At 41.0% G+C, this 18,696-nt stretch overlaps 1 protein-coding gene across 1 annotated transcript in view; it reads right to left on the minus strand.

The window, feature by feature from the left end:
- The window catches only part of UST (uronyl-2-sulfotransferase), a gene marked incomplete at its 5' end in the record, with an annotated part of 252,913 nt that overhangs the window by 130,518 nt on the left and 103,699 nt on the right, over positions 1-18,696 (minus strand). Inside the window, one exon of the mRNA XM_006756898.2 lies at positions 18,208-18,251. Within this exon, the coding sequence (XP_006756961.2) occupies positions 18,208-18,251 (44 nt within the window). The remainder of the gene's footprint in view (positions 1-18,207; positions 18,252-18,696) is intronic.

Here is an 18,696-nt window from a genome sequence, read left to right on the forward strand (position 1 = left end):
AAATGAGTATCTTACTTTCCTTTATTTATGCTTATTACTAGTAATTGTATTTTTTACACATATGCTAATTTACTCCAGAAAGGAACCAAAGTAGCTCATAAAGGTAGCTCTCATATAGCAAAAAAGCACAAATGAAAAATAGGACTAATTATCTTTAAATTAATAAAAATATAAATGAAAGCAAAAAGTACAAGGCTTGAGATCTATCATGGTGCTAGGAGCTAGAGGGAAAATGCACACCATAGAGAGGTTATTGATGTAGTTCTGGTGTTCTATTAGCTATGGCAGGAGCCATCTGTCGGAGCCTAATCAAAAATGGAGTCAGGAAGTAGGAACTTAATCACACACATTTCCTGTGATATTTTAATCATCGTGTGAAAGCAAGTAAGAATAATTAAAAAGAGAGTATTTTGTTTGACAAAGAAAAATCTGAAGAAGATGGCTCTATAAAATTTATATCAAAAGCTCTGTGCAGGCCAATTTTAGGAAGCATTAGACTGCAGACAAATTCAGGTGCTGGCTGATTAAGAACCAGTGGAGAATGGGGGACTCATTAGGCGCTAGATTGCATCAAATGGCTATTTAATAGCTAAAAGTAGCAGGGAAAGGTTGGAACAAACCTATTAGTTTGGATAATATATGTAGGACAGGATAAAACTATTTCTTCTCCAAGCACACTCTTAAAGAAAACAAGACTTTATAGGCTTTTCACATGGAAATGGTATCTTAAAACTCACTTAAGGGCATTCATTTAATAAAGATTCAAAATGGGAAACCAAAGTTCAATTGATTTGGGAGTAATTCCAGTATTCAATTCATAAAGCAATGGGTTTTTCTTTCCTTCCTCCTTACACATTATTTTGCAAACACTAAAGCCTTGTGGAATTTTAACCGCATGAGGACTCAGGTTCATTCTTCAGGACATTGGACCTCAATTGCAAAGGTGCCCTCTCTGGTATGTGGGCCATGGGGCTTGTGGTAACCAGGGAGCCAGTTATCAATGCACTGAGTGAGCTCCATTCGTCAGAAAGATCAAGAAACGCCACTGAGGAGGTCTCTCAAGGTTCCACAGTATACCTGCTTTAGAGCCCTAGGGGCACATACTACAGATTCAGATTTGCAAGCTACACCCTGCCTGCTCCTGAATCAGGCTCTCTAGGATGTATTACAAGCTCCCAGGTAATTGTTAGGTCACAAATGTCTGAGCTGTGGGATATCACAGGGCAATGCCTGCGTGTTTATAGGAGTCAGTGTGTTCATATCCAGGTGGTGTGTGAGCTCAACTTTATTGCATTTCGGGCTATGGTAATAAATAGTGCATTTTATTTTTTTAAATAGCGCAAATAAATAGTGCAAATATATTATTAAAGGCCTGCTATATGCAAGACCCTGTGTGCTAGGTAGGGGGTAAATGCTGACATTAAAGTATATAAGACAGTCCCTACTCTCAGAGGAGTGAACACTTGTTGGTAAAGGAGATAGACCAGTGGTCAGCAAACTGCGGCTCGCGAGCCACATGCGGCTCTTTGGCCCCTTGAGTCTGGCTCTTCCACAAAATACCGACTTCTGCGCATGGGCCACGAAGTTTCAATCACACTGTACGTGTGCGCCCGCACATGGTATTTTGTGGGAGAGCCACACTCAAGGGGCCAAAGAGTAACATGTGGCTCGTGAGCCGCTGTTTGCCAGCCACTGAGATAGACGAAGATGCTCCAGAAAACTGAGCAAAGGGCTGGGGCAGAAGAGCCAGTGGGAGCTGCTCTAGCCTGTGATTGAACCAGAGGGTAAGAGATGCCAGCTACCTCTGAGCCCTATCGGGCCCTCTCCTCCTCCCACCTCTCTCCACTCTCCTCACCTCTTCCTACACTGCCCCTGAGGATGCCCACAGTATCAGGTCAGATCAAAGGGGCATAGGCACTAGGACACCATGGGAATTGGGATGGGAGGGAAGAGAGGAGAGAGGGAAGGCTTCAAAGATTGACCTTAACTGTGCAACTTGGTGAGCAAGGCAGGAAGAAATTTCCTCTGCTCTAGTCCGTATTTTCTGCCAAGGTTGGGTCCTGCTAAATAGCTAAATAGGAATTATGTGTCAGTGGATCTTAGGACAACTCATTGGCCAAACACAAATCACATTATTGTACACAAAATCCAAGATGAGCAAAATCTAAAAAGTGGTGTGCTCAAATGCAAGATGCCTGGGGTAGGAGGGTGGAGCCAGGCTCCAGGGAGGGTCACTGCATCTCCTGGCGGGCATGTGATTGTCAAGACTGATCTTTGAACTAGAGGAAATGAAGAAGCAGTGGAGGTGAAAAAGGAGAGCTCAGAGGGGACACAAGTTCTAGGGTTTAAGATCCACTAGGAAACTTCTGGGCTAAGAGTTTCCAGAGTGAGTGCCCTCCTCCCAGCATGGATGGTGGGGCACCCAGGCCCCAGAACTAAGTCTACACTCAACTGTGAAACCCAGACAATCTCTTCTCCCTATTTCACGATTTATGATGAAGCAAAATTGTGCCAACACCCTATCTCCTCCCTCTTGCTTCTGTAATTGGCACTTAAACAAGCAAGAGCAGAGCAGTTATGGAAGGTCACCAGGACAGAAAGCCCTAGGTGCCCAGCAATGGACAATGGTAGGGTGGAACCTCACCCCAGGGTGGCCTTTCCTTCCCCAGCATGTCACCAGCCATGCAGTGTACCCCCTTTGAGGAGGAACAAGGGGGTCTGAAAATAACTTCATACAAGCCCTTGCACAACCACTCCCTTAAGCATTAAGCCCTAGAGATAGCATGTAGGCCTTAGTTGTGTTTCAGCTCCAGGCTCAGAAAAGCAGCAAGGGCAGGCAGGGTGATGACAGCTGACATCCGGACCAGCTGTAATGACTAAGGACCCCTGCCTGGCGCCAACCAATCAGTGGAGACCAGGGGGACACACTTTGAAAGTTGATGAATATTCTATTAAGATCCTCCTTTGGGACCTCCCCTAAAATCCCTGCCCTTAAAAGCCCTTTGGGCTGAGGTCCCAGAGCATGCTCTTTCTCTCTGTTAAGTATGCTCTCGCTTTTCCCCACACCCCTCTTTCCCCTGAGCAGCTCCCTCTCTCTGCCCCTACCTTTCCTCCTCTTCTTCTCCCAAGGCATGTTTTCTTTGCCTTTCTTCTAAGCTCCAAGGGCCCTTCTTTTGCCTCTGTAGCTTGTTTCCTGAGCCCCCGCAGCCCAGCTGGCTCACTTCTTCCATGACTCACATCTTCTAATAAACTTTTGCTTGTATGTGAGTCTTAGCTCTGAATTCTTTCTTAGCCAAAACTCAAGTACTGAGGTTATCGAACCAAGGTCCAAGTCACCACCAACAAGCGGTGCCATTTCACTGTCAACACTTCCTCTAACATTTCACAAAAAATACTCAAGGAGAATATGTGTTACAATCGATTTATTACTTTATAGCATAGGGCCAGGGTTCAAATCCCAGCTCTATCTCTTGCCGGCAGTGTGACTTTAGGCATGTTATTTAACCTCTGTGCCTCAGTTTCTCTATCTGTAAAATGGACTAATAATAGTACCAATTTCATGAGCTGTGGAGCACATAGTAAGCAACCAATTCAATTTAGCTATTATTCTTTCTCTTTCCAAAATTCCTATGAAAAGTAAATACAATGCAAACAGCTCAACAGACCATTTACTTTGAAAATATAAGCACATGAAAGTTCCACTGTGGTACATCTACACAAGGGAATACTACGCTGTGGTAAGAAAGAAGGAATTCTTACCATTTGCACTAGCATGAATGGAACTGGAGAGCATTATGCTAAGTGAAATAAGCCAGTCAGAGAAAGATAAATATCACATGATCTCACTCATTTGTGGAATATAATGAACAACATAAACTGATGAACAAAAACAGATCCAGAGATAGAGAAGCATGGATCAGACTGTCAAACATCAGAGGGAAGGTAGGGGAGGGTTGGGGGAAGAGGGAGAGATCAACCAAAGGACTTGTATGCATGCATATAAGCCTAACCAATGGACACAGACACCAGGGGGGTGAGGGCATGAGTGGCAGGGGGGGGGGGGGAATGGGGGATAAGGACACATATGTAATACCTTAATCAATGAAGAAAAGAAGAAAAACAAAAAGAAAGTTCCAGTTTCAGTGGAACAAGAGGCATATCCTTTTAAAGCATATCCTGTTTAAGACAGTCTGTTGAATGTAGATCCTAGAGAAGCTATTTGTTTTGTGTCTCATTACACCAATGGGTCTACTTATGTAATACCTAACTCCCCACACCTGCCCTCCTGCACGGATCCCTGGAAGCCATTTTTCACTCCTGCCTTCAAATTGGAAGTGTCCTTTCTTTCCTTAGACAAACATGACTTCAGTTTCCATTTCAGCCTGGCTTTCTCAGATACAATCATTCAAATTCATCCTTCAACAACAAAAACATCAAATGCTGACAAGTACCTAATGGCTCCACTAATCCAATGAGGAACTTCTGCACAAAGCTCCCAAAGAGATTCATTAAGTGTTATCATCTGTGCTTATACAAGATAAAAATAAAACAGACTCTCAAGGATAATCTAGTACACCTGATAACTGTTTATCTTCATTTCTTGCCAAACATCTATGAACAGGCTGTGACCAGCCAAGGAGAAATTTTTCCAATTGCTTGTTTCTCCCTGTGGATAAATTATGGAAGCCATTACAAGCAAAGGCAATGGGGATAAGGAATGCTTCTCCTTGATCCTTGTGTTCTCTTACATTATACACAACAGGGTTAGAGTTATTGATTAACAACAGGAAGGCTGAAATTCCCCAAAGGGTAGATGTAATGAACCACAGTTCAGGACCAATGTGTAATGTCAGGTCCCTCTCTCCTTGTCCTTTCCTTCTGTCATGATTATCTGCTGTTATATATGTCCTTTGATAAGCAATCTTGAGATGAAAAGAACTCATGAATTAAAACTGTGTATTATCTGTACTCAGAAAATGCACACAAGAGGCCATTTTAAAATTACAATCTCTTTGCTGCAAAAAGGATTTGAGGTAATCCTCCTCTGAGGATATGTGAGGATATGTTTTTAATGATTTGAGAGAAAGAGAAGAGAGAAAGAGAAAGAGAGAGAGAGAGAGAGAGAGAGAGAGAGAGAGAGAGAGCGATCTATGTAAGAGAGAAACATTAATCGACATTAATCGGTTGCCTCCCATACTTGTCCTGACCAGGGATGAAACCACAACCTAGGCATGTGCCCTTACTGGGAATAGAACCCTCAGTCTTTTGGTGTATGGGACAATGCTCCAACCAATTGAGCCACTGGGCCAGGGCTGTGCTAAGCATGTTATATGGTTTCTTTCAATCCATCCTCTCCACAACCCTATCAAATAGGGACTGCTGTTCCTATTGCACAGATGAGGAAACTGAGGATAACAAACATTCAGAAATCTGCCCCAAATCACATAGTCAATAGGAGGCAGAGTCTTAATCCCAACCCAGGTTCACCAACCTCTAGAAGCTGAGCTCTCACCTACTACACTAGGTAAAGTAGCAACGTAACAATGTCTTTACTCAGTGAAATAATGGATTTTGCCCAAAGCAAGGTGAGCATCTGGTTTTGAAGAGGAAGAAAAAATCAGAGAGACATGAGAATAAAGTCAGGGAAAGAAGTGAGTCTGGGCAAGCAGCACCCCCTTTTCCAGGCCACCCCTGATTATCAGTGCTCTGTGGCAGCCTGTGGAGCTGTGACGCTCACTGGAATCAGGCTGCATATAGCTGACGTGACTGACAAGCTTTTGGAGACCTCTGACTGCCAGATGAAAGGACTCCTCTAGGTGCCTTTAATTACTACATATCCAAAAGGATGTATAAAACACGTTCTGTGCCCTTAAGGAATTACAGTATAGTTGAGGAGATAAAAATGTGTAATGATGTGTGCCAACTACTGTTACAGGAGAGTATTAAAAGATCCTAAGTAACATTTTTAATGCTCTATCGTTTTGTACACTACAATCTCTAACACGAGCTCAAGGCTACCTGCTTCTCCTTGGATTGGGAGGGATCGTTAAGATCACGTATTCCTCAATGAGGCCATGATGGCAAGGAATGGTGTTCTCACAGGGGAGTTTAAAGCGTTTTCCACTTGGCTTCTTCCTGTTGTTGGCCTGATCGCATGGCTCATGTTTCTCTTGTTTCATGCAGCCAGCGCAGTAAGTAAATGGCTCCAAATTCCCCCTTATTGGTGGGAAAAAGCCAAGAGGGCGTCTGGGTATGGCCACAGGGAAAGGCTAAGCTGTGTCCTCCTTACAAACTTTCCAACCAAGTCTCATGTGCCCCCCAACAGTCAGGAGGTCACTCAGCCTGCCTTTCACTAGGCTTCAGGCTTCAGGCGCAAAAAGGAACCCTATTAGCTCCCCATAGTCAGCTCGCAGGAGCAGCAGCCCACATGGGGCTCCATTGTGGGGTGTCCTCTCAGAAAACTGGGAAGAGAGAGGCAGCCCCCGAGGACTTAGACATTTGGTTACCAGGTCATCCCCCATCTTTGCCCAGTGACACAGCCAGCACGTTTACAAACATCACTTGATTTCCTTTTCACAAAACATGCCAAGGGGAAGAATACGGGAAAATCATGATTACTTTCCATTTGATAAATGAGGAAAACAAAACTCAGAAAGAGTAGTTGGCTTTCGCTGGATCTAAGAACTAGTAGGAGTTGGGGCAGGGTTATGACCAGAACTTCAAACTCTGAATTCTAAGGTATTCACACAGCACAGCCTCCAGCTAGGGCAACACCAAAGGGGCAGGGAGAAAGCAGAGCCCACAAGTGAATCATCTGAACATCAGTCCAGCAAATGATTTGGAGATAAGCATCAGTAATTACCACATTGTAGACAAGAGTCAATAATTACTAATTCATATTCTCATTGGGGGGAAAAAGAATGTTCATTTTTCTTTATATATAAAATAAGAATGACCTTCCTGGATTCAAGAACATCATCTCTAAAACAGGAGGCTGTTCCGCCAAACAACCTTGTTCTCCTCCTAATCCATTGTGAATTTGTCATCCATGAATAGATATAAACTTTTATGAGGACTGATGGATAGTTTTGGCCTGCACTTTCATTTGGGCAAATGATGTCTAGTTGTTTATTATCCACTGTAAGAAGCAGAGTAGCCTTCAATTTGACTTTGGGAAACCTTATTAAGATTTGAGGGACAATGAGCCTGTTTATTTCAGACCAGAGATGTGTTCAAGACCTTGGTGAACAGTTTCGTGTTCGCCTCAATTATTTTCCTCAGCCAGTGTCTTTCCTGACAAGAACTGCAATCAATTTAGCCTTTTATTCCACCTTGCATGATCATTCTTGTTGTTACTTTCTGGATGTTCTCCAGCTCAATTATGCCTCTTTTAATCATGTCGTCTGAAACTGCATCTAATCTTTCATGTGTAGGTAAATCAAAGCTTGCACGGGGCACAGCTATGCTCCCTGCTGAAGGATGTCCAGTGTTTTGATAGTCTCTTTGGGCTGCAGTATCACACTGAGTGGATGCCCCTAGGTCAGTGGTTCTCAACCTGTGGGTTGCGACCCTTTTGGGGGTCGAATGACCCTTTCACAGGGGTCACCTAAATACATCCTGCATATCAGATATTTACATTATGATTCATAACAGTAACAAAATTACAGTTATGAAGTAGCAATGAAAATAATTTTATGTTTGGGGGTCACCACAACATGAGGAACTGTATTAAAGGGTCGAGGCATTAGGAAGGTTGAGAACCACTGTCCTAGGTGATAACTGACAAAGACACTAAGCTTAGTAGGTATTTCTGTGGCTTACTACTATTCTCCTCTCCCCTCAGGAAAAAAAAAAAAAGATTTAAGTCACTGGCAAACTCAGAGATTTTTCTAAGCATTTCCTCTTACAGGTCACCAGTAAAGATGTAAGACAAATCAAACATTGTTTTTTTTTGAAGTATCTGATTATACTTATCAACCTATCTGTACCCTATTTGTTTTTTAAAAATAAAAGTGAATTAAGTTAATTTAATTCAATATCTGTTTCTAAGTGGAAGATCACAAGAAAACACAATTCCTTCAAGTTGTTTTCTTTCAAAAAATTAGAATATTTCATTAACATAATAAGAAATATCTATTTTAACCTCAATATCAAAATTAAGTTTAGTGATAAAACTGTAGCATAATCATTAAAACTTAAAACAAAACAAAGGTGCTACCTATAACTACCATTCATTCATTTGACAAATACTTATTGAGTGCTACTATGTGCCAGGTACATGTTCTAAATGTGTGACATGGTGATAATTAATACATACTCCCCCACCATGGACCTTACATTACTTAATATTATTCTGGAATATAAAAACTTAAAACAGAAGTAAATAAAATAAGATAAAATGAATGGTTATTGTCAAGTATTCCTTATTAAGAAAAAAAGTTGAAAGGTTATTGAAATAAAAAGTTCAGCAACATGAGTATATATAAAGCACAAAATCAATAATTTTCAATATTACAACAATCTATTTACATATAGTAGAAAAAATATTTCATTCAGAATAACAACCAAAAGTAGAAAAAAATCTAAAAATAACCTTTTGTAAGAACTGTAAATCCTTTATGGAACCGAAGAATGCTATAATATAAAACATTCAGAGACAATAACAACATCAAACAAATTCTTAGAAATAAAAAAAAAACATAGGGAAGAAACTCAACAGAAAGATTAAAAGACAAAGATGAGAAATTCTACCAGATGGTAGAGCAAAAAGATAAATAAAAATAAAAGAAACAAAATAGGAAATATAAACTATTAGTCATGGAGATTCAACATCCAAATAAGAGGAGATCAGAAAAACAGAAAGAGAAAATATAGAGGAAGAAATCAGTGAAAAAATTCAAGCAAATATCCCAAAACAGAATATCAGTTTCCTGATTGAAAGTCCACTGAGTACCCAGAAGAGTATCTGAAAAGTTACACACAGTAGGCACAAAATTATAATAGTTTGGGACAATAGAAATAAGAAGCTTCCATAAAGACAGATTCGATTTTCATATAAAGGGTCAAGAATTAGTCTTCTCAACAATAATACTGTAAGCTACAAGTGGAGAAGGACCTTAACATTCTGAGGGAAAATGATTTTGTGGCAGAGACATTTAATGCACACATTACCTAGGAGGTCTATTTGTCAACGCCCTTGCAACTGAGCAGGGTTTATGGCCAATTCTGGTCAACAGACTGCTTATAATAATAACTTGCCATTTTCAGGATGAGGGGATAAAAAGTCTTTACACATCCCTCCAGCTCCTCTCCGCCCTGCCGTTGTGACATGGAGGTCCAAGTGGAGAAGATGAAGCCACAATATATAAACGGCCTGGATCTCTGCAAGAACTCTGGAAGGGAACTTTCCTAAGAGCCATCGGACCCACGGATGGTCTTACATAGCAAGACAAGCTCCAAAGTGTGAAGCCACTGAGATTTTGCAACACCTTAGCCTATCTTGATTAACATAGATTCCCAATCTGGAATTTTATATCCTGTCAAACTATCAATCAAGGATAGAATAAAGACATTTTCAGAAATGCAATGTTTCAGAAAATGTCCATCCTGTGCACCTTTTCTCAAGAAGCTCCTGGAGGCTGAGGAAAGAGATGCATGGAAGACAGAATAATGCCCCCCACCCAAAGATGTCCAAGTCCTAACTTCCTGAATCTGTGATATGTTACCTTACATGCCATCGTAGACCTTGAGTTGGGGAGACTATGCTGTATTACTCAAACGAACCCAACATAATCACAAGAGTCCTTATGATAGGTGGGCTCTAGAAGCTGTAAAGTTGAGGAAATAGCTTATCTTAGATTATCTTAGAAGAAGAAGCCTGATTTTAGACTCACTTCAGACTTGTGAACTCCAGAGCAATAAGATAATAAATTTGTGTTGTTTTAAGCCACTAGGTTTATTGTCATTTGTTACAGCAGCAACAGGAACTAACGCCACATGACTATGCAGGAAGCTGGAAGCAAACGAGAGTGAAGGGAGCTCCCGGGACACATGTGAGTGGGAGGCTATGTGCAACCAGCCAGAGGGGAGCAGATGCCAAGGCCCAGGAGAGATGTCAGCAACGCAACACTGATAAAATACCTAATGTGTCTGGAGGCTGTGAGGGGAGATTTACATCACAGGGGAAGAGTTTGAGGGTAACTTGGAGACCACAGAAAAGTATGAGCATAAATTTCCAAACCAAGACAATGATTTATTACAAAGAAAACAAAAAGCTAAACAGGAAAGGAAACATTATCGTAATGGCTCAGCTGCGGCTATTATTTACCTAGTATCAACAATAAAAACACTGAGTACTCATTTAGTCCATATAATGCACAGTTTAGGAGGACTGAGAATGAGAAGGGTGGTAGTGGGCAGCCTGCAATGAAATTGCTAAATCCTGTTCCACAAAGGATACCAACGGACAATGCCTAAAGCTGAGAAAAATCAAGAAGAAGCAACATAATCAGGTTACTCAGAGGTATAAAAGCTAATGCAGTTAACAGAATAATTGCTTCTGCAGAGGACAGAGTAATAGGGAAGGTGTAGTCAGGGGTCACTTTTTATAATAAGCCAATGAGCCATCTCATGCTTTAAACTCTATGCAATAGGTACCTGCTTAACTTTAATGAACATAAACACTACATAAAGGGACTGGTGAAGTATTCACAACAAATGATGCATAAGACTTTAGTACCCTTCATATATATAAAGAAAGATTGGACAGGACTGTGAAAAACTCTTCATTATGGTTGCCTCTGAGTGGTGGCAGTATGGGTGATTTTTTTTCCCTACTACTCTATAACTTTCGGTACTTTCCAAATTAAATCAAAATAGGAGCATGTATAATATTAAAAACCAAAAAATTGATCATATGGTCAAGGAAGACATTAAAAAAACACACAGAAAGAATTAGGTAACTATACTGGGAACTGCTAAGATGATTAAGTTACTAGCAACTTTGAAAACCCTGAGGCAACTGCTACCCTGCCAAGAACAGTGGCATTTACTAAAGCAATTTCTTAATTAAATATATCTACCAGATACCGTCTCCTGATTTATAAGAACTCTCGGGTTCCATAAACTGTCCCTCCTTTAATCCTTGGGTTAGCTCAGCACAGTACAAAGCCGTGTGTTTATAGTCCAAATTTGGGATGTTTATAGCCCAAATTTTCCTTGGGCTAGTTCAGCACACGAAGCAAGGTCTTTTACCTTCAAATTTAACATTTCCTGCTTCATTTAAATATCTCTCTAATATTAAAGGCAACCCAAACCCAACAACTTGTTGAGTCCATGATTGTAATTGGTGCTGGTTTCAATAAAGTTTGGAGAACATGGTATCAGTGATAACTAGCTCTTGGGTCTTGGGTAGTGGAAGAGGGAAGATGCTAAAAGAACAGTAATATGAACCACATATTTTCAGACCTGTGACTTCACAGAATTTTTTTAATAAAAGAAAAAGATGGAAGTGAAAGATGTACTTAATAGCACTAAACATTTGTTGAGGAAGAAATGAGTTCACCATATTCTTCTCGGAGAAAAAGTGGACACATTACATGTTCCTAACATTGATAAATTTAGATGTACTGTTTCTGAACTTGGACACAGATCTACATGGAATGTTGAAATCTCAAGGGGGCCACTAACTGGGCCAAACACCTCTATGTTCATGATTAAGAGCTGTGATAAGTACAAAGGAAAGTGAAGCAAGAATACAGGTGACTTCAGGATAAGAAACAATAACCCTATTATGTAAGGCTAATTTGTTGGCCTTTTGCAGATCCTTTTACCTTCTAAGCTTTTAATTATCCTTCTCAAACAAAATACCAAAGCATAAAGTTCTTTAGAGCACACACTGAGCTCAAACACCCTTAAGAGTTATTTAAAAACAAAACATTCAAGTCATTAATTTTCCTACTATTTGCAATGATAAAAAAGAGAGAGGGTGGAAGGAACTCCTTCAAGGTCATGCTCATCAGAGTGAAACTTATTCCTGACTCCCTGCCTCATTCTGTCCTGCTATTTCTTTCTGTCTCGAATCCTAATATATTTATCATGAATCATTAAACACAAACCTATTACCCAGTGCAATTGATTCTTCCACAAAATGAAAAGCAGCTCCACTTTCTGTAAGTTTTTTTTAAAAGACTTTGGGTAAAGTCAGGATTGGATGCAGAGAACAATATTAAGAAAAGCTTTATGGCAATGGGTCATGGAAGACCTTGCTTACTGTGCTGAACTAGCCCCAGGAATAAGGGACGGACAGCTATGGAACCCAAAAGTTCTTATAAATTAGGAGACGGTATCTGGTAGATCAACTAACCTGTAATTAATTGCTTTTAAAAATCCAAAGAAAATGGGGTTGGAGATTGGGAGTGAGAATTACTCTAAGTTTTCCAAAATAGAGTTACCAAAATCTGTCAAAGGCCCTATAAATGAGATACTGATAGTACTAAGGACCACTGCTGGGTACTCATATGTGCTTGGCATCATGCTAAGTATTTTCTGTTTATTGCATTTAAGCCTCACAGTTCCAAAAGGTGGACATTACTAATCTCATTTAGGAAAAAAAAACCTGAAGTTCAGTGAGGTAAAGTCTTTAGCCTAAAGTACTTAGTCACATCTCTAGGATTTGAACTGAGATCTGATTTCGAAATCCATACTCCTCAGCCTCCTGTACCCAACAACAAATAAGAAAGAGTGAAAAATCTGGCGAGCTAAAAAGTTTTAAGTCTAAGGCATGGATATATTGGATATATGGGCTGTACATTTCATTTATTTCACTGTTTTTTGTTTAGAATACTCCATAGGTAAAAAGAATAACTGAGAATAATGGCTGCTGTATTGAACAGGGTAGGCCTAGAAGAATGATTCATTATGGAAATCAATGGTATTACATCACCCTCCATATTTCTTATTGCATTACCCAAAATATTGTACATCTTTCTGAAAGATATAAAAGAAGGTTGGAAGTACCATCCTTGTAGTTTGCTTTTAACTTCCATTGAACAGAATGGAGAATTCAGAATTTTTCATTCCTGACTCTAAGGACAAAGAAAGGAAAATTAACAGAGGGAGAGGTTTCACACGCATTAGAGCAGCGGTTCTCAACCTGTGGGCCGCGAGCCCTTTGGGGGTCGAAAGACCCTTTCACAGGGGTCGCCTAAGACCATCGGAAAACATATATAATTACATATTGTTTTTGTGATTAATCACTATGCTTTAATTATGTTCAATTTGTAACAATGAAATTGGGGGTCACCACAACATGAGGAACTCTATTAAGGGTCACGGCATTAGGAAGGTTGAGAACCACTGCATTAGAGAAATCTGAGATGAATGCCAAGCCTTAAACAATAACACTCAAGACTCTAATGATGATGGAGAAATGGATCATGGGGGTGAAACCTCAGCTAAGAGTCTTCAGATGATGACATCCTACATCAAGTCTCTGAAACTCAAGAGTCCATTAGTGAACAATATATTTCTAATGACAAAAAGAAAATGTGGTATTCTCATGCAGTTAGTCATCAAGAGAAAAAAAATCAGAATTTTGCAACAAGAACCTGGATCATCCATTTTGTTCAATGAATGGGGGACAGTATTCTTTCATCTTTTGTGATGTTTATATACCAAATTTTACTTTACATACAGTTTGTTAATGTATAATTGCTGAAGATGTATACGTCCACAAAGATGATTGGAAGGCAAAAGATGAGGTAGAAATTAAAAAATTTACCAGATGGTTAAAAAATTAAGAGTCCATTGTACTCACATGGTAAATGGTGATAACTATTTTTTGGTAATATACTGAGGGTCAAAACTTGTTTATTTTAACAGTCAAGGTCCCAAATTACTTACATAAAAGAGTAAACTCTAGCAATAAGGTAAAAATTATTGCATTTCTACTTAACTTGGTGATCTTGAAATGATTAAAAGCACGGGCCCTGAAGCTACACAGCCCTGGGCTGGATTCCCAAGGCCAATACTCAGTGCATGACCTTTGGCAAGTTATTCAGTCTCTGTAAGATCTAGTTCCCTCATCTGTAAAATTAGGATTAAAAATTATTTCCTCTTTATAGAGTTTTATAGAGACTAAACATGCATGCAAAGCGCTTGGCAGAGTACTTGGCACTTAGGAAACAATAGACATCTGCTATGGAGCATGATTTTATTTTTCTTGAGTTGTTTAGACCAACTCTCCTTATCTATAAGATCTGGAAACCCAAAGCATGTGAAATGATAACTGTCTTGGTAGGCACCAGAACTGATCATTGCAAATACTCGATGCTCATGTTCCAGGTGAAGTGAATCTGAATCCAGGAGAAGAGAGGTCAACTTTCAGCAGGGGAACGGAGGGAGTGGGGGGCAGGGGGAGAGGAGGAGGGGCGCTGCTCTGAGAGGGTCCATAAAACTGCAGTTGGTGCTTTAGGAGCCAGAATACTGCAGGCTTTCCAGTCCAAGTTCAGTCTCACACCAGGAATTTTTTTTCCTGGTCTTCAGGTTGAGCAGGCATTACTTTAGTGAATTCAAATTATACAGAACAGCATAAGAAATAGGGTAAAAATCTCATCATCTGCAGAAAATATGATGATCGTTCCAGGCTCTTTTCTGCACCCGCAAACACACACACACACACACACACACACACGCATGCGCACGCACTCACATACACACACACACAATTGTATAAGAGGTGCAATTATACTATGCTTGCTGTTTTATGCCTGTTTTTATACTCGAGACTATCTTTCTATTTCATTTGGAAGAGGTCTACATGTTCATTTCTAGTAGGGATGTAATCTTAAGGACTGTATTCTGTGCACACATAGAATGCCAGCAAAAAAGTGGTCAACAAAAGGAAATATTAACATCTGTTTTTAAATGACTTAGCTCAAAAACTGAGGTGAGCCACGAGGTTCAAGTAGATTTGAAAAACAAGTGAAAATCAGAGGCATTTGGTTCCCTTTTATGAAAATACCGGAGACAATGAAGACCTGGGCCCTGTGTGTGCCGTGTGGCGCACACCCCATTCCCCAAAAGGCTATTACTTGTGGAATGTGAAACTTGTCGAACTGCGCTTTTAATAAAATGAGACCCCGCCTATAAACCTCAGTACATTTTCAGGGCTTACAAATCTTATTCTGTCTAGATCACAGCTCTTTGGGTCTTGGCATCAAAAAGTTATTTCTGAATGCTAAACAGAAATGAAAACTGTGGATCTGGACGCAGTCCTGCTGTCCGCTGCTGCCAGGTGGGGGTTTCACGCTGGAGGCCACACATGTATGAGTCCTTATCCTCTGGGTGCCACCATGCCCTGGATATGCCAGTGGTTACAAATCTTATTCTGTCTAGATCACAGCTCTTTGGGTCTTGGCATCAAAAAGTTATTTCTGAATGCTAAACAGAAATGAAGACTGTGGGTCTGGACGTAGTCCTGCTGTCCCCTGCTGCCAGGCGGGGGGTTCACGCTGGAGACCTCACGTGTATGAGTCCTTATCATCTGGGTGCCACCATGCCCTGGATATGCCAGTGGTCTGTAGACCTAAATAATCAACGCCCCACTTGGGGGGACACTCAAGGGACTTGTGTCTGGCAGTCTGACCTCGTCACTGCTGGGATTCATTTCCACCCTGTCAGAACTAGTAAGCACAGTAAAAAGAGGTTAACATACCGATATTATTTTTACCCGTTTTTGTATTATTCTTATTTTGGCTACTGCTTAGAAAGTCAAGAGTGTTTTTGCTATTCCACTTCTAGACTGTGGGTCTGGACGTAGTCCTGCTGTCCCCTGCTGCCAGGCGGGGGGTTCACGCTGGAGACCACACGTGTATGAGTCCTTATCATCTGGGTGCCACCATGCCCTGGATATGCCAGTGGTCTGTAGACCTAAATAACCAACGCCCCACTTGGGGGGACACTCAAGGGACTTGTGTCTGGCAGTCTGACCTTGTCACTGCTGGGATTCATTTCCACCCTGCCAGAACTAGTAAGCATGGATGAAAAGATGTTAACATACCGATATTATTTTTACCCATTTTTGTATTATTCTTATTTTGGCTACTGCTTTGAAAGTCAAGAGTGTTTTTGCTATTCCACTTCTAGATAATGAAAATAGTTATAGTGAAAGATTGTATTATATAAACTTGTGCTTGTTTAAAGAGATTATAGCCACAGTTTTCAAACTTGGAAAAGTTTACAATCTCTTTTATTCTGAAAGTGGTGTAAAATGATCTGATAGGACCTGATCAGTTTTATATCACAGGGAGCCTTAGTTGGAGGTGGTGGAAGAGGGAGGGGTGCAGGCCAAACTGCATGGGGCGGGGTTGGGGGAGGGCAGAAGTCTCCCCTTCCCCTCACTCATTTCCACTCTGTCCCTGTGGACATTTGTCAAATAAGTCACTGCCTATTAATCAGTGCTCCCGAGGGAGAAACTTCCAGCATTTATTGTTAGTAGGGGAAGTGAATAACCCAGCAGGTGAATGAACCTGCTGATTACATGCTAAAAAGCAAGATTTTCTGTCCTCTTCTCCCATTTCCATGCAAGGACATGTGAAGGTGTGCAAGTAAACACACACACACACACACACACACACACACACACACACACACACACACAGAAAATGGCCAGGGGAATGGTTTTCTCTACATCCGTGGCCTTACATCCCCAGACAAGTAGCACCAGCATCTATCAAAAGTTTGTTAGAAATGCAAACTCTCATATCCCACCTCAAACCTACAAAATGAGACACGCAGGGGGCTGGGCCCTGCAATTTGTGCTTTAACAAGCCTCCAGTTTGAGAATACTGGCCTCGTGGAAAGACCTGGGATAGGAGCCAGGAGATCTAATTCAGATTCCAGCTCTGGGGGGCATGGTCCAACTCAGTGAAATTGAATGAATAGCACTGCACGGACATGAGGAAACTGAGATGAGATGGACATTGTTCTTCTCCTCAGATGGTGTCCAATCCTACGTCCTTTTTTCCTCCAGGATAGGAGCTATTTTGTTGCTGCTGTTCCTGGGTTGTCTCATATTTGTATTCCTAGTACCTACAGCTTCCCAGGCACTCAATATGCAGTGGGCCACGCGGTAGAGCCATTCATGACTGCGACAAGCACTACTGTACCATTCATCAATGATCTTAATGTTACTCCAGTCTAGTTAACATTCCCCACCACTTATTTAATGCTCATAGCATGCCAGACGCTGAGTGCTCGTCATATTTCACCTCATTCAATCCTTTTAGTCGTCCTATACTGTGGGCAGTATTTTTAATCCTTCTTTGCACATTACAACACTCAAGCTCAAATACTAAGTAATTTGTCCAATGTCATACAATGAAAGTGACAGAGCCAGTGGTGAACCCGGAAACACCTGATTCTGAAGCTCATGGGTTTAAACGGGGTGGAGTTCTTCAAATCCCCAACTCAGAGCTGATGTTAGGATAAATTCCTAGCTGCTAAGGTTAGCGGTTGGTTTTCTTCTCAGTATGCACTTAAAACTGTACTTTGTAGGCAGCGCCTTCAGTTGTCAAAGACTGTCTTTATATTTTTGTAGATTGACATTTGGTTTTCATTGATTTCAAGAAAGTAGCTAGTGGTAGAGAACTACATTAATACTTTGCTAGATGGTTCTGACCCTTAAAAAGTAAAGCCCAAACTGCTTATAGAAAGAACAAAGGTGGGCACACAGGCCAGGCCACGTCAGCCTGGGGAGGGCACTGGCAGAGAAATCTGGTTCTAACGGGTTGAGCCTTGCGTGGAGTGTACCAATGAAAGCAGGCCGGGGAGAAGTGGGCAGGAGTCTAGCTAAAGCTCTAGGGATGGGGAAGCTGAGTTGTGGGCATTACATCATGGGCCAGCATGGATGCTGAGGCCAATGAGGCAGCAAACAGGGGAAGCAGCCAAAGACCTGAAGTCAGCCGAAGGCCCCAGTGCTGTGACAGCTACAGCTACAGATGAGACCCTGGCTCTCCTCTCTCACCATTTTGGCTACCTCACATGCTTCCTTTTCTCTATATTATAAGGCAAAGATTAGCTTGACATCAGCCATCGACTATTTTCTTTAGAAGAATTCAGAGCCAGGAGAGATGTGGTTGGGGTTGGTGGAGGCTGTAGGTACTAAGAAAAGGAAAAAGGGATTTATACCACAAGCAGAGGCCTTACCTTACTAGGAGGTGGTCCATGGTCATCCAAGTAAGTGGAATTTCCTAGGGAAAAAGAAAAAGAAGAAAGTTGGTGAATCAATACTTTTAAACCCAAAATGAATTCAGTACAAAGTCATTCCAAATAAGCATTCTAGATATATTTCTACTCAGACAATCATACCAAAGAAAAATGGGCAGGATTTTTGCTATATTACCATGCTTGGTTAATAGTTTCAGCAGTTACAAATATTGTATGCACATAGGTGTGTGTGTACACAGATATACACATGCAGAAACATGCACCATGATTCCTCACCCAATATTTGTAGATAACCCATTGTACATCAGAATTACATATAGGGCTTTTTAGGACAGATTTCCCAGCCCTGTGCCCACAAGTTCTGATTCAGCAGCTCTGAGCACCTGCATTTCTAACAAGTTCCCAAGTGAGGCTGAGGTGGCAGGTCCTAGAACACTGCACTGTTTCTTCACTTTGTCTTGATTGTCA

Source organism: Myotis davidii, unplaced genomic scaffold (assembly GCF_000327345.1).
Source record: "Myotis davidii unplaced genomic scaffold, ASM32734v1 scaffold1534, whole genome shotgun sequence".
Classification (NCBI taxonomy): domain Eukaryota; kingdom Metazoa; phylum Chordata; class Mammalia; order Chiroptera; family Vespertilionidae; genus Myotis; species Myotis davidii.